The sequence below is a fragment of the Lemur catta genome, unplaced genomic scaffold (assembly GCF_020740605.2).
Source record: "Lemur catta isolate mLemCat1 unplaced genomic scaffold, mLemCat1.pri scaffold_65_ctg1, whole genome shotgun sequence".
Lineage (NCBI taxonomy): Eukaryota > Metazoa > Chordata > Mammalia > Primates > Lemuridae > Lemur > Lemur catta.
Window position 1 is genome coordinate 1060853 of NW_025423864.1, and position 15969 is coordinate 1076821.

The 15969-nt window shown below is 40.8% G+C and overlaps 1 protein-coding gene across 1 annotated transcript in view; it reads left to right on the forward strand.

The window, feature by feature from the left end:
* The first annotated feature begins 12792 nt into the window (after window positions 1–12792).
* The window catches only part of LOC123629952 (ankyrin repeat domain-containing protein 26-like), a 64258-nt gene continuing 61081 nt past the window's right edge, over window positions 12793–15969 (forward strand). Inside the window, exon 1 of the mRNA XM_045539306.1 lies at window positions 12793–13070. Within this exon, the coding sequence (XP_045395262.1) occupies window positions 12820–13070 (251 nt within the window). The 5' untranslated portion in view covers window positions 12793–12819. The remainder of the gene's footprint in view (window positions 13071–15969) is intronic.

Here is a 15969-nt window from a genome sequence, read left to right on the forward strand (position 1 = left end):
ATCTTGCTTTTTCAGTTTAATGATAGATATTAAATGATGGAAACATTTCATATTTTTATATTTTAGTTTGAATGGTTGCATAATTCAAGCAGTTTTAAAAGCAAGTAATGTCTAATTTGTAATGGCAAATTCTGGTATAAATGCCAGTGGGTAATACTGTGTGACACGAGCTTCATGACTTCCTTTTTAATTGTAAGAACTTTTAGCTTTTTCAAAGATACTTTTTAAAATGCTTTTCTAGATTTTCTACTTTTATCACAGAAATACATGCTTGCATTTAAAAGTATAAATTGGCATAAGGAAATGTTAACAACTACCCCCTATACACACAATTCCATTCTCCATTGATTTCTCCTTGATGTTTGTCTTTCTTCATGTTCATACACATAATCACAGGACTAAGATGAATATAATTATAGTATGATTTTGTTCTTCACTGTGCACTAGGTTAACATTTTGGATTTGCATTTTTCATTTCCAGAGAGTGGAAATGGCATCCTATTTTGCCTGTCTAAAATCAGTTTGAATCCTAAATGGCTCTTATAAAGCACGGCCCTGAAGACAGGCTTTTTGTTGCAATTGTCTCCACCCCATGGACTGTGAGTATGGCTTATGTTAATTAAATAACAAGGGCTCACCTGACAGTGTTGGCCTTCTATCCAGACATAAATCGAAAGGAAGGAAATTGTACTTTATCAGAGTTATTTTTTTCATTTTTAAGTGGTTGCTGTGGTTGATTTTTCGAGGGATTTGAAAGTGGTGGCTTGAAGTGGGGAACAGAAGCCCCTTCTAGCTAAATGCCTTAAGAAAAAGAAATAAAAGATATGTAAGTTGGGAAAGAAGAAATAAAATGCTCTCTGCTTACAGATAACTCAATTTTCTATGTAGAAAAAATCCCAAAGAACCAACAAAGTTTTCCTCTGTATGAGGAAAACTACAAAACCGTTGAAAGGAATCAAAATCTAAATAAATGAAGAGATTTTTCATGTTCATAGATAGGAGAACTAAATGTTAAGATGACAATTCTCTTACTTGATCTATAAATTCAAAACAATTCCAGTCAAAACATCAGCAAGTTATTTTGACCACTTGAAAGTGACAAACTCATTCTAAAGTTTATATGGAAAAGGTAAAAGACCCACAGTAGCCAACAATATCAGAGGGGAGGAACAAATTTGAAGGACTTGCAAATTGATCAACCGAACAGAATAGAGAACCCAGAAATAAAAGCACAGAAACATAGTCAATTGACCTTTTAGAAAAAGGCAAAGGCAGTGTAATGGAGGAAAGACAGCCTTTTCAAAAATGATGGTGGAACCCCTGCATATCTATATGCCAACAAAAGAAAAAAAGAAAAGCAAAAGAAAGAATCGAGACACAGTCCTTCCTCCTCAAAAATTAACTGAAAGTGAATCTTAGACCTAACTTTACAACTCATGTTATTTTTATTTGACAAACCCTCATAGTATACATGTATGGGGTGAACTGTCATGTTCTGATACATGTATACAGTGTGGAATAATTGAACCAAGGTTGTTAACACATCCATCGGCCCACTCACCTATCATTTTTGTGGTGACACATCTGAAGTTACTATCTTAGCTATTTGGAAATCTACAATACGCTGTTACTGACTACAGTCGCCCTGCTGCGCAACGGATGTCACAACCGGGTCCTTCTGTGTGCACCCGGGTACCTGAGGCCCAACCCCGCCCCAACACCCCTCGGGCAATCATCATTCTACCCTCCACTTCCACGGCTCAACTTCTCAGACCTCAGTTAAAATACAAAATGTAAAACTTCCATAAAACACCACAGGAGAGAATACTGCTAGGTAACCTTGGGTTTGGCAATGACTTTTTAGATAACGCCACCAAAGTAAAATCCACGGAAGAAAACACTGGTACGTCTTTGCTAGTATCAAAAACTTCTGCCTGAGAAGGAAAGTATTAACAGAAGGGAGAAGCAAGCGAGGCATGGACTGGGAGTCAGTATTTGCAAGACACGCACCTTTCCGGAGACACGCACTTAAGGGCGGTGGTGCGGCTGCCCACAGGCTGGGGGCGCGGCTGCAGCCACACACTCCTTCGCTGTCGCCGAAAACCCAGGGAGGCGCCAGCGTGCAGAGAAGGCTCAGGCGGTGTCAGGGGTGCACAGGCCGTGCCAAGGAGGCGCAGGCACACAGAGGGGCATGGAGGCGGCACCAGGGCGCAGGCGCACGGAGGAGGCGCGGGCGGCCCCAGGCACAGGCGCAGGCGCACGGAGGAGGCGCCGCGGCCCCAGGGCGCAGGCTCACGGAGGAGGCGCGGCGGCCCCAGGGTGCAGGCTCACGGAGGAGGCGCGGGCGGCCCCAGGGCGCAGGCGCAGGCGCACGGAGGAGGTGTGGGCAGCCCCCGGGCGCAGGCGCACAGAGGGGCGCGCGGGCGGCCCCAGGGCGCAGGCACACGGAGGGGCACACGGGCGGCCCCAGGGCGCAGGCGCACGGAGGAGGCGCGGGCGGCCCCAGGGCGCAGGCGCACGGAGGAGGCGCAGGGCGGCCCCAGGGCACAGGCGCACAGAGGGGTGCGCAGGCGGTGTCACGGAGGCGCAGGCGCACGGAGGCGGCCGCTGGGTCAAGTGACTGAGGCGGCGGCTGAAGCGGCGGCGGTGGGAAGGACTCGCGTGGAGTTTCCCCAGCGCGGATCCGCTGCCCCGACAGGGAAGAGTAGGCGTCAGCGGCGTCTGTGGCGGCCTTGGCGGCGCTGCGGCGACGAAGACAGCGGGCGCAGAGATGAGCGCGTCGTGGCGGCCCCTCGGGCAGCTGAGGCGGCAGCGCTCGGAGGGGAGCACACGGCGGCGCTGTGACAGTGGGCGGGACCCCCTGGACGCTCCCCTGCGCGGACCCTGCGGCGCTCGGGCACCGGGAGGAGGCGGCGCACCGTGAGGTGAGCGAGAGGGCCCGGAGCCCGGCTGGGCGCTGCTGCTGCGCACGCACCCCCCGGTCGGTCGTGCCCGCGGGGCCGGCGGCGCACCGGGCTCGGTCACAGGCAGCCTTGGCCTCGCGGGTGGCGGTCGCCGTGCGGCGGCGCTGGAGGCTGTGGGCCCGGGACGCGGGAGGGTCGCGACCCCGCCCCTCCCCCGGCCGTCCCGCCCCGATGCCCAGACTCCGATTGAAGGCCGCGGTCAGAGCAGGGTGGCCTCGCGACTGGGCTCGTGGACCTGCCCTGGTCACGTGGAGGGGATGTGTCCCTGTCCGGGACGGGGGGCCGCCGTGGGTGGCACCTGCCCAGGAGCTCCTCTGTGGGCTGGCGCGCTGTGGCCGGGGGAGTTTCGCATGCCGCGGTTACAGTTACCCCAAGCGGGAAACTGTCCACTCGGCCCCCAGACTCACCTGAAATTCATTTTGACACAGAACTTGGGAGGGTGGGAGGGCGGGAGGGGATCGCATGGTTAAAGCAGCACTCGGCACCAGACAGAGAGATTTAATGACAGTTTTGCTGAGGGCTCAGGGGTAGTACTAATTTCTTGAAGCAATTTTCTCCGGTAACCCGAATCTCCTCTCTCTTTATTTTTCAACACCAACTTTATTTTCTTGGAAACTTATTTTTCCCTTAACTCTTTTCCTTCTCCACTCTCCACAAAGAATCTGCTAACCAACACCTGTGACCTTATTTTCTTTAATTGTTAGGGCCCATGACAACATTGTGAATGGTGGCCTTGCTTGACCTTTTTGGATTTGTGGTGGTGTGTTAAATTGTCCTTGTTTAAATGATCTGCTTGAATTAGAGTCCCCGTTTTCCAGGTGGCTGTCCCCTTACTGCTAGTCCTGAAATCTTGCCTACTTGTGTCTGGGATTTTAACTTTGAGAGGAAGAGAGTGAATATGAATACGTGAAAAATAAGGTGATGTGTAATGATGGCACTTTGTATTTTTCACAGTACACTATAATTTACCACTGCAAAGCAGTTTTATAGGCTGTGCGAACTCACTTGGCCATTGACCAAAAGGTTTTGAAGGTGGAGTTGGTGTTTCTTTTTTTTTTTGTAATTGCTGTTAAGACAGTTATTTAAGAAGGCTGAAGAAAAATTGGAAAAGTTTGAACTAGAAGAGAAGGAAAGAGGGTATAGTTTGAAGCGGATACAGGGTCGACAGAAGGCAGTCATCTGTGTAAGTCATCGGCTTTCTGATTCCTTAAGTCCAAAACTTAGGAAATCAATTTCTGATATATATTGCATTTGCATCTTTTAGACATTTTGTATTGGCTGAAACGACTGAGTTTTTATTTGATCCCATAACATTTTTTTGTTTGAAATTTTATGTGTTTCAAAAACAGTAAAGAAAATTCTCGTTCATTACAGGTGCAGATTACCTGATGTGAAATCATAGTATTACAACTTTCAGTCTTCATTTACTAGAAGGATAAGGTTTTCTTTCATGCTCTCTATGCTAGGTTTGTATTATATGATGCTGTTCTCCATAACCCAAAGTTCAGTTAAATAGCTGATGCAGTTTTAAATGTAAAATAGTAGCAGGGGAGGAATCATTAGACATAGTCATTTTCTTTTCACAATTATTTGCTACAAACATGTGGCAATGTAACAAAACAGAGTTAGTGTCTCTCTGTATCCAAAAAGGATTTTACTGGTGATTCTCTGGTGGTGGTATATAGTTTTATGAGGCAAATTTTGATTATGAGGAGACAGATGTATTAGGACCAAACAAATGAAGAAATGACTTGCTAAAATGAAATAAAATATTTTATTTGCACTCAGCTTTTTGGAGACAAAATTTTTTCTTTTATAGGATTGTGTATAGTAAATAAACACCACAGCATCCTAAAGCAGTGTCTGATGAAGCTAACTGCCATGTTTTAGACCAGTAGTTACCCTCATTTACTTTAATGTAAAATTACTGAAAATGAAAACTAATATTTGTTTGGGACCAAAGACTCATCTTTTGGTTTGGTTCTAGTTTTATGGAAACTACAGAAACTGAAAGATTTAGAGATTTGTAGCTGCAGAAAAAAAATAGTGTTGAATGCTAATAATGTTGTGGGCACTGTGCTTTGTATGTGTTGTCTCATTTAATCCTCACACCAAACTTGTCAGGTAGATATCAGCATTTTATAAATGAGGAAACTTAAGCCTTAAAGATGAATGTAAACCCATTGTGAGTCAGGACTTGACATGGGTCTGTCTGACTCTGGTTTGTATTCTTACTGACACTGTGCTCTACTTCTGCCTCTTTCCTCTTAACACTCTTTCATGGTATTGTGACTTGGAATGGGCCTTTGATGTTGATTTAGTAATATAGGGAGACCCAATTGCTGCCCCAAATTTATAAGTGGCTGATCATGTTGACATAGTAGAGCTAATTAGCAGAATCTTTCCTAGTATTTGTGATTCTCTTTTGGTTACGGGTCAGAAACTTCCCTAGAGTCTACATAAGAATACCCTTCTTGTAGGTGAACAATCCAGTTTTAAAGCATTTCATTAATTTGAAAAAGACAGTCACTTATACACCTGTAGTCAAAAAGCAGTGTGTAAGTGAAGTCAGTGGCAGATGCCTATAGTCCTAGCTACTGTAGAGGCTGAGGTGGGAGGATCCAGTCTAGCCAGAGGAACATGCTGAAACCCCGTCTCAATCAATCAATCAATGGCAGTGTATAGCAGACCTGCAGTGTATCCACACAGGTGCTTTAGATTTTTTTTGATCAGATTTTGTCTTTTCAGATTATCGGTGGCTTTAATGTAAGATTCTGGTATCGTTCAAGGCTTCTTTTTTATTTTTTTTATTTATTATTTATTTTTTTATTTCAGCTTATTATGTGGGTACAGAAGTTCAGGTTACATATATTGCCCTTGCCCCCCCATCCCCCAGAGTCTGAGCTTGAAGCGTGTCCATTCCCCAGACAGTGCACATCGCACTCACCATGTAGGTATACACCCATCCCTCCTTCCACCCCCCACCTCTGTCCGATACCCAATTGGTGTTATTCCCAAATGTGCACTTAGGTGATGATCAGGGAAACCAATTTGATGTGAGTACATGTGGTGCTTATTTTTCCATTCTTGGGATACCTCACTTAATAGAATGGGTTCCAACTCTCTCCAGGAGAACAAAAGAGATTCTATATCACCATTATTTCTTATAGCTGAGTAATACTCCATGGTGTACATATACCACATTTTTCTAATCCATTCATGAACTGATGGGCAGTTGGGTTGTTTCCACATCTTGGCAATTGTGAATTGTGTGGCTGTAAACCTTCGGGTACAGGTGTCTTTTTTATAGAATGACTTTCGTTCTTTGGGTAGATGCCCAACAATGGGATTTCTGGATCGAACGATAGGTCTACTTGAATCTGTTTAAGGTATCTCCATATTGCTTTCCACAAGGGTTGCACTAGTTTGCAGTCCCACCAGCAGTGTATGAGCGTTCTTGTGTCTCCGCATCCACGCCAACATGTGTTGTTTTGGGACTTTTTGATAAAGGCCATTCTCACTGGAACTAAGTGATGTCTCATTGTGGTTTTGATTTGCATTTCCTTGATGATTAGAGATGTTGAGCATTTTTTCATATGTTTGTTAGCCATTCTTATATCTTCTTTTGAAAAATTGCTATTCATGTCGTTTGCACATTTTTTGATAGGGTTGTTTGATTTTTTCTTACTGATTTCCCTGAGTTCTAAGTAAATTCTTGTTATCAGTCCTTTATCTGACGTGTAGTATGTGAAAATTTTTTCCTATTTTGTAGGTTGTCTGTTTATTCTCGTGACTGTTTCTTTGGCTGTGCAGAAGCTTTTTAATATATTATAATCAGGTCCCATTCATTTATTTTTGTTGTTGCTGTGATTGCCTTAGGGGTCTTCCTCATAAATTCTTTGCCTAGGCCAATGTCTGTAAGAGTCTTTCCTACATTCTCTTCTAGAATTCTAATTGTTTCACACCCAAGGTTTAAGTCTGTTGTTATGCACCATGATTTGATTTTTGTGAGAGGTGAAAGCTGTGGGTCCTGTTTCAGTCTTCTACATGTGGCTATCCAATTTTCCCAGCACCATTTATTGAATAAGGATTCTTGTCCCCAGAGTATGTTTTTGTCTGCTTTGTCAAAGATTAGATGGCTATATGAGGATGGTTTTATATTTGGATTTTCTGTTCTGTTCCACTGGTCTGTGTCCCTACACTTGTGCCAATACTAAGCAGTTTTAAGAACCACAGCCTTGTAGTATTGTTTGAAGTCTGGCAAATTAATACCTCCCATATTGTTTTTATTGCTTAAAATTGCTTTTGCTAAATGAGGTCTTCTCTGGTTCCATACAAAGCATCAAATTATTTTTTCTATATCTGTGAAAAATGATGTTGGTAATTTAATAGGGATTGCATTGAATCTGTAGATCACTTTGGGTAGTATAGACATTTTAACAATGTTGATTCTTCCGATCCACGAGCATGGTATGGTTTTCCACCTATTTACATGCTCTGCAATTTCCTTCCTCAGTGTTTCGTAGTTCTCCCTATGGAGGTCCTTTACCTCTTTAGTTAAATATATTCCTAGGTATTTTGTTTTGTTTGTTGCTATTTTGAAGGGTATTGAGTCCTTAATTTGGTTCTCCGATTAACTGTTATTGGCATATATGAATGCCTCCAATTTGTGTGTATTGATTTTGTAACCTGAGACTTTACTGAATTCATTGACCAATTCCAGGAGTCTCTTGGTTGAATCCTTGGGGTTTTCCATATATAACATCATATCCTCAGCAAAGAGTGAGAGTTTGGTCTTTTCTTTCCCTGTTTGGACTTCCTTGATTCTGCTCTCTTGCCTGATAGCTCTCCAAAGGACTTCCAATACTATGTTGAAAAGTAATGGGGACAGTGGGCAGCCTTGTCTGGTTCCAGTTCTAAGTGGGAATGCTTTCAGTTTTTCCCCATTCAGTATGATGTTGGCTGTGGGTTTGTCATATATGGCTTGTATCATTTTTAGGTAGGTCCCGTCAATGCCTATTTTGTTAAGCGTTATTATTGTAAAAGGATGTTGAATTTTGTCGAATGCTTTTTCTGCATCTATTGAGAGGATCATATGGTCCTTATTTTTGCTTCCATTTATGTGGTGAATTACATTTATATATTTGCGTATGTTAAACTATCCCTACATCTCTGGGATGAAGCCCACTTGGTTGTGATGGATTATTTTTTTGATAAGCACTTGGATTCGATTTGCTAGGATTTCATTGAGAATTTTTGCATCTATATTCATAAGAGATATTGGTCTGTAGTTTTCTTTTTTTGTTGCATCCTTTCCTGGTTTTGGTAGCAATGTTATCTTGGCTTGGTAAAACGTGTTGGGGAGAATTCCATCCTTCTCGATATTGGAGAATAGTTTATGTAGGATGGGCACCAGTTCTTCTTTGTAAGTGTGGTAAAATTCGGGTGTGAACCCATCTGGACCAGGGCTTTTCTTTTTGGGAAGGTTTTTTATTGCTGTTTCGATTTCAGTTCTTGCTATTGGTCTATTCAGGAATTCTATTTCTTCCTGGTTGAGCCTGGGAAGGCTATGTGTTTCTAAAAATTTGTCCATTTCCTCCACATTTTCCAGTTTGTGTGCATAAAGATTTTTGTAGAATTCATAGATGATATGTACCTCTGTGGCATCAGTTGTGATTTCTCCTTTCATGTTCCTGATGGAGGTTATTAGAGATTTTTCTTTTCTGCTCTTGGTTAGTTTAGCCAGAGGTGTATCTATTTTGTTTATCTTTTCAAAGAACCAACTTTTTGTTTTATTAATTTCCCTTATGATTTTTTTATTGTCCTTTTCATTTAGTTCTCATTTGATATTAATAATTTCTCATCTTCTGATGGGTTTGAGGTCGGTCTGTTCTTCTTTCTCCAGCTTTTTGAGTCTATTCATTAGGTTGTCTATTTGTGAGTTTTCTGTCTTTTTGATATAGGCATTTATGGAAATGAATTTTCCTCTCAGGACTGCTTTAGCTGTTTCCCACAGATTTTGATAAGTTGTGTCTCCTTTGTCGTTTAATTCAAAGAATCTTTCGATTTCTGTCTTGATTTCTTCATTTATAAAATATTCATTCAGGAGAAGGTTTTTTAATTTCCATGACTTTGAGTAGGAATGAGAATTTCTGTTAGGGTTAATTTCTACCTTTATTCCGCTGTGATCTGAGAAGATGCATGGTATAATTTCTATTTTTTAAAATTTTTTAAGACATACTTTATGTCCTAGGATATGATCAATCTTAGAGAATGTCCCATGAGCTGATGAGAAGAATGTATATTCAGTGGATTTTGGGTAGAATGTCCTGTAGGTGTCAGTCAGGCCCATTTGTTCTAGCATTCTATTTAAGTCCATTATTTCTTTGTTTATTTTCTGTTTGGAGGATCTGTCCTGTAGTGTGAGCAGCGTGTTAAACTCTCCAACTATCAAAGTGCTGTTGTCTATCATTTTGTTCAAATCAAGTAGGGTTTGCTTTATGAATCTGGGTTCACCTAAGTTGGATGCATATATATTAAGTATAGTTATGTCTTCTTGTTGAATTGTAACCTTCACCAGTATATAGTAACCATCTTTGTCTTTCATTACTTTTATTGATTTAAAAACTAAGTTATCGGAGATTAAAACCACCATGCCAGCTTTCTTTTGGCTTCCATTTGCTTGAAATATCGATTTCCACCCTTTTATTTTCAGTCTAAATGCATCCTTGCAGGTTAGATGAGTTTCCTGAAGACAGCAGATACTTAACTTTTATTTTTTTTAACCATTGGGCCAGTCTATGTCTCTTGAGTCGGGAATTCAATTCATTCACTTTTAATGAAAGAATTGATAAGTGAGATTGATTTTTGTTCCTCATGTTGGGTTGAATTTCATTATTCTGTTTTCTCACTTGAGCCATTGTGATAACTGGGTTTTTATCTTCTCTTGAGTAGTTGTATATTCGTGGGTCTTTCTTGTTCTGGTCCGTGTGTGTAGCTCTGTTTTGAGTACTTCTTGGAGAGCTGTTCTTGTCTTGGTGAATTCTCTGAGTTTGTATTTATCTGAGAATGTCTTAATTTCACCTTCATATATAAAGCTGAGCTTAGCCAGGTATAAGATTCTAGGCTGGGCATTATTCTGTTTCAGAAGAGTGAGAATGGGGCCCCAGTCTCTTCTTGCTTGTAAGGTTTCAGTTGAGAAATCTGGCATAATTCGGATGGATTTTCCTTTGTATGTTACTTGTTTCTTTCTCCTTACAGCTTGAAGAAGGGCCTCTTTAGTGGAAATTTTGGTCAGTTTGATAACTGCATGATGTTGACGTGGTGTCTTCCTATTTGGTATGACTCTCCCAGGGGTTCTTTGAGCTTCCTGAACCTGTATATCTAGAGTTTTGGCAAGGCCTGGGAAGTATTCCTCAATTATGTCTTCAAATAGCTTATCCAACCCTTGCTTATTGTCTTCTTCACCCTCAGGAATGTCGATAACTCTCACGTTAGGCTTCTTCACATAATCCCACGTTTCTTGTAGATTCTGGACTTTTCTCATTTCTTTGCTCCATCTCTGTGACTGATTTATTTAATTGAAAAGTGTTATCTTCGATTCTGAGATTCTTTCTTCTGTTTGATCTACCCTGCTCTTGAGACTTTCCACTGTGTTTTGTAGCTCCCTGCATAAATTCTTCATTTCTAGGAGTTCAGTTTGATTTTTCTTCAATATTTTGATTTCTTTAGTGAATTTGTCTTCCAAGTCCTGGATCTTTTTTGTGGTTTCTTTGTGTTGGTTATCCATTTTTTCTTGCATAATATTCAGCTTATTTATGATCCTTTTTTTTTTTTTTTGAGACAGAGTCTCGCTTTGTTGCTCGGGCTAGAGTGAGTGCCGTGGCGACAGCCTAGCTCACAGCAACCTCAAACTCCTGGGTTTAAGCGATCCTCCTGCCTCAGCCTCCCGAGTAGCTGGGACTACAGGCATGCCCCACCATGCCCGGCTAATTTTTCTATATATATATTTTTAGCTGTCCATATAATTTCTTTCCATTTTTAGTAGAGATGGGGTCTAGCTCTTGCTCAGGCTGGTCTAGAACTCCTGAGCTCAAACAATTCACCCGTCTCGGCCTCCCAGAGTGCTAGGATTTCAGGCGTGAGCCACCGCGCCCGGCCAAAATAGTTCTTTTGAAGGGATTTCTTGCTAGCTATACCAGATTTTATTATGTAGGCATTACATATGACATAATGCATGTATGTATATATGCATCAATATATCTAAATATATATATATTGTGTATATATATATATACATATATATATATACAGATAAAAAAGGTCTTAAAGATTTCATTTTAGAATTTTAGTCATGAGATAGTAAAACATATAAACTCGCCAGTTTATAAAAACCAGTTGGATGTAAATCATTTTTTCTGACAAAATGGCATAAGGTTAAGATTTTTTTTAAGTAGGCCATCTTATAAACTCTGTGAACCCAATTTTGAGTAAAGCAGTTTGATTCAGTTATCAATATACTAGATTGTACAAACAACAGTTAACTGTGAAAATGTGACTGAAATATGTGAGAAGGCTGAAACTTATGAGTTTAAAACTCTTATGAGTTCTAACAAGGTCAGACAGTAGTTTCTTGGACTCATTCTTTGTCCTTGAAGATAATAATGTCACCATTTCCTTTAGTATAGGGAGGGTGTCTTTATAGGAATTTTACGTTTTACTTTTAAAACAAGTATGAATGGCAAGAATATTTCTTAAAAACTGCTGATTTTCAAGAGGGTTTCTGTTTTTGATAAGCAGTCTGCCAGAATAGTTAAAGCTTTTGTAAAAAGAAGAGTTTAGCTAAGGGAACGATTAAGAGGAGGAATTGTAAAAGGGGAAGAAGAAAGTCCCAGAAATAAGAGCCCAAGCCTGGTTTGAGATATTTTGTGGCCAGGCAATCTTTGGGTCTTGATTGATTTTTTTTTCAGCTTCAAGGTATCAATGAGATGTGCGTATCTTATTTAGAGTCTACAATTTTATAGCCATGGTCAGCAGAGAGAGACCAAAAGGCCACAGGAGTCTACCCCTGTCAGTTCCCTGTGACACTTCCTATATGACAAACACCAGGTCAGGGACTTTAACCAGACCCAGGCCCAAATGCCAACACCCAACAATGGGAAAGCTGTCTATTGTCCCAAATCTTGGAGGATCATATTTTATTCTACCTCTCCACTGACAGCCTCTTTTCCCACCACTCATACTGAAAAGCAATTGTCTGCACCAGCTTTAGGTATTCAAAACAGAAACACATTTTCTGATAGAAAGATTTGGAAAAATAGCTTTATTTAGAATCTGTAATTTTATAGCCATGGTCAGCACAGAGTTCAGCTGGCTGTAAACCCATAGGCCCAGGGGTGCCACCCTCAGCGAGCCCGAGGCAGCCCCGGGGTGAGCTCCGCCAGGCCACGTAGGGGCCCGAGTTGCAGCCACACATGCAGGCCACGCGGCAGCAGGGACAGAACAGCCCCGAGTGGCGCGTTCTGGAGTGTGTCACCAAGGGGGGGAGGGGGAGGGGTGGGCGGTTTCCCGCTGGCAGTTGTGCGCATGCACAGTAACGGCTCATTCTCATGCGCACGTGAGCAGTTGCTTTAACGGTTCTGGCGGTGCCTGTGGTCGCTTGGCTGTGCTTGGCGCTGCCTGGCCGTTTACAGCTGTCAGAAGTTGGAGACCGGGATTTCCCTTGCTGGAGGTCGTGGTCATATCGGGTTGTCTTCACTGCACTGGACTCCCGAGGCGGGGAATAGGCAGGGGTGGGCTGGGGTGGGGTGGGGGGTGAGGGTGGGCTGAGGTTCCCCCGAAGCCGGCAGCCGCCACCATGAGGAAGATCTTCTGCTTCGGGGCAGACAAGGGCAGGCCGCCCTCTGGCCCCTCCAGCCACCATGGCCAGACCAGAGAGGGCCTGGAAGGCGAGGCTGGTGACAGCGCCTTCCTGCAGCCACGGTACCACATCCGGAAGAAGGATCTCGGCCAAATCCACCAAGCTGCCAGCGCCGGTGACGTCGCGAAAGTGGAGCAGATCCTTTCGCTGAAGAAAAAGGTCTTGGATGCCAGAGATAGAAAGAAGAGGTAATGGGCGCGGCCATCCCGGGTTGGGGGCCAGGCAGGTGCGGGGGAGACGCCCTTCCCAGACTGGCAGTAGCCCAGGGTCCTGCCGGCGAGGGCACCCGGCTGTCCTGCCTGCGGGCTCTGCAGCACCTGGGATATGGCACCTGGGAGGGGTCCGGCACCAAGGCCAGCTTCATGGGCAGCAGCACAAAAACAGGACTTCAGCTGCTTCCCCGTCCAGTCATGATTCCCCTTCTAGGACAGCTTCTTGCCAGTTTTAGCTACTTAACTAGCACAAGTATACTGGGTGTTTGATTGTTAATGTACACATTTTAAATCATTATCTTATATACCTTATAGAAAGGTACATAGTGAGAGGAATAATAAGTATACTATAAATAATTCTGTGCTACAACATCTTAGCAAGAAGTTCAATATCCATTTCATGTCACTGTACACCTATGAAAATGTGTTCTTTACTCAGGGAACTTAGAAGGAAAATTTGAAGTGGGTATATGGTACCATAGTCTTCAATAGGAAGACTCATTTTTCTGAGAATATGAGCTCTTTCTATTTTATCAGTTTTACATGAGCTAAATAAAAGTTATAAGGTTTCCAAATTTTTTAGTTAACACATGCTGTCTCGCTTTTACTATTGTGATGACATGAAGAAATATTTTGTAATGGAGTAAGACTTGCTCTTCTAGGTATCCAAATGTGCTATGAATTTCCACAGATTAATCATTTATTAGCAGTTGAAGAGATAGATAAATGAATGGAACAGAATAGAAAATCTAGAAACACCCAAATGTATGAAAGAATTTAAAACTTGATGATGGTGACAAATCAAACATGATAAAAACTGACGTCTAATTTAAAATTGGGCAAAGTCCTTTTTTTGCAGATCTACAAGTGACCTACAAACATAAGAAAAAATATTAAGTGTCCCTGCTAAGAGAAGGATTTTAAGTTAAAAGAGAAATTAGATAATGTTAAGCTATCCACAAAGTTTGTCAGAATGAAGACATTAAATACTAATATTAAACATGGAAAATACTTATACTGGTGCTTACAGTTTATGTTGTTGATTTCTTTTCAAATAGACAACTTGGTGGTAACTACATACAAATGAGACTGACACGCTCCCTACTGCACTAAGGAGGCAACTGGAACTACACATTTAAAAATTGTGTATGCCCTTTACCCATCAGTTCCATTATACTAAAATATCCTCAAGAAATAGAGATCATACAATTTGTTTTTCTCAGCACTTAAAATAATAAGGTTTTAAGAGGAATGCATATGATGGATTTACAAATCAATTAGATTGTGTCCATAGATGGAATAATATGTCACCATAGAAGGTGGCATAGATACATATGTGTGCTGACATGTAAAGAGTATTTAGGTATATCAAGTAAGAATAAAAGTCAATTTGATTATTATACATATACACAAACACACTGTGGTGTTGTGTTAGCTTAAAATATGTACACAATATGATAAAATTTGTTATTTCTGGGCAATTAGGGTGTACGATTTGAAAGTTCTAGTAAAAGTTTGTCATTAAGGATATAATCCCTGGGAAGAGCCGTAATATGAATCTTGCACAGATAGAAGTAATTTCTTAATTTCTATGAATTAATTTTAAAATTATTTTGTGGATTGGAATATTCCACCAACTTTTATCCCTTCAGGAGTAAAGGGAATCTTTTCATCTGTGCTTGAAGATTTTATTACATACACAGTTTTTTAATGTGCGTCTGTTTTGTTATATAATTTATTGCTTACATGCAAAAATTTTAGATTATTCATTATAATTTAGGTGTATCATTATGAAAACGAAAAATAGGAAATATAAATGTTACTATTACAAAGGTATAACTTTATAGGGGTCTTCTTTCAAAATATTTAACTCTTGTACTCTGTTTTCTCAATGCATTTATTCATCAAACATACTATGAAGACCTGTTATGTAACAGACGTATTCTACTAACTTTCAGGACACATCCATCCTTAAAACTATTTACCTGACCAGCCTGAGAAATTTGAGAAATTTAAAATTGGAGGATTAGGACTTAATTTCAGTTAAAGTCATTGCTCACTCCTTTCAAACAAAAGCATTTCTGAAGGTAGACAATTGTAAATGATGACTTTAACTGCCCTTTTAAAATTTGTAACAGTATTAATTATTAACAGTAAACGTTCAAAATATCTGATTCTCACACAGTGTATAAATCTATATATTGAACAAATGAGGCATACCTATTCATTCGAATCCTGAGTTTCTTTTGGTCTGAAGTATTTGAAAATCAAAGTAAGAATTATTTGGTTTTAAAAATTTTGTTATTTCAACCTTCTTTTTCCATAGTACTTTTAAGAACTGAAACTTACATAAATGCCAGTGATATAACTAGAACTTCCATAGACCTATTGTATATGCCCTATTTCCCTTAATGTAACGCAGCATTGATTTTGTGATGTCCCGTTATTTTGCTTATCAATGAGATAATTTTTCTGTGCTGCCCATTGTAGTTGAAATAAATCATGAATAAAAGGTGCTGTTCCAGTATCAGTGATGTTAAAATGTGAGAAAATGAGCACCCTAGCATCACTGAAATACAATGTTATCTCTAGTCTTTAAATAAACCACAAAGTAGGTATAATTGCATTATTTTGCTTAATTAAAATGTTATCTTTGTTAAGCAGTAGTAATAATTACATTATGTAACAGTCATTGAGCTGTTATTTGCATTAGGAACTGTTCCACATACTTAGTACAGATTCTCATTTGAGCATCACAGTGATGTCCTATGAGATAGCTACTGTTTTTTTTCCCCTATTTTATTGAAGATGAAATTGAGGCACAGAAGGGCTAAGTGATAGATAATAAGTTTTTTTTTTTTTTTTTTTGAGACAG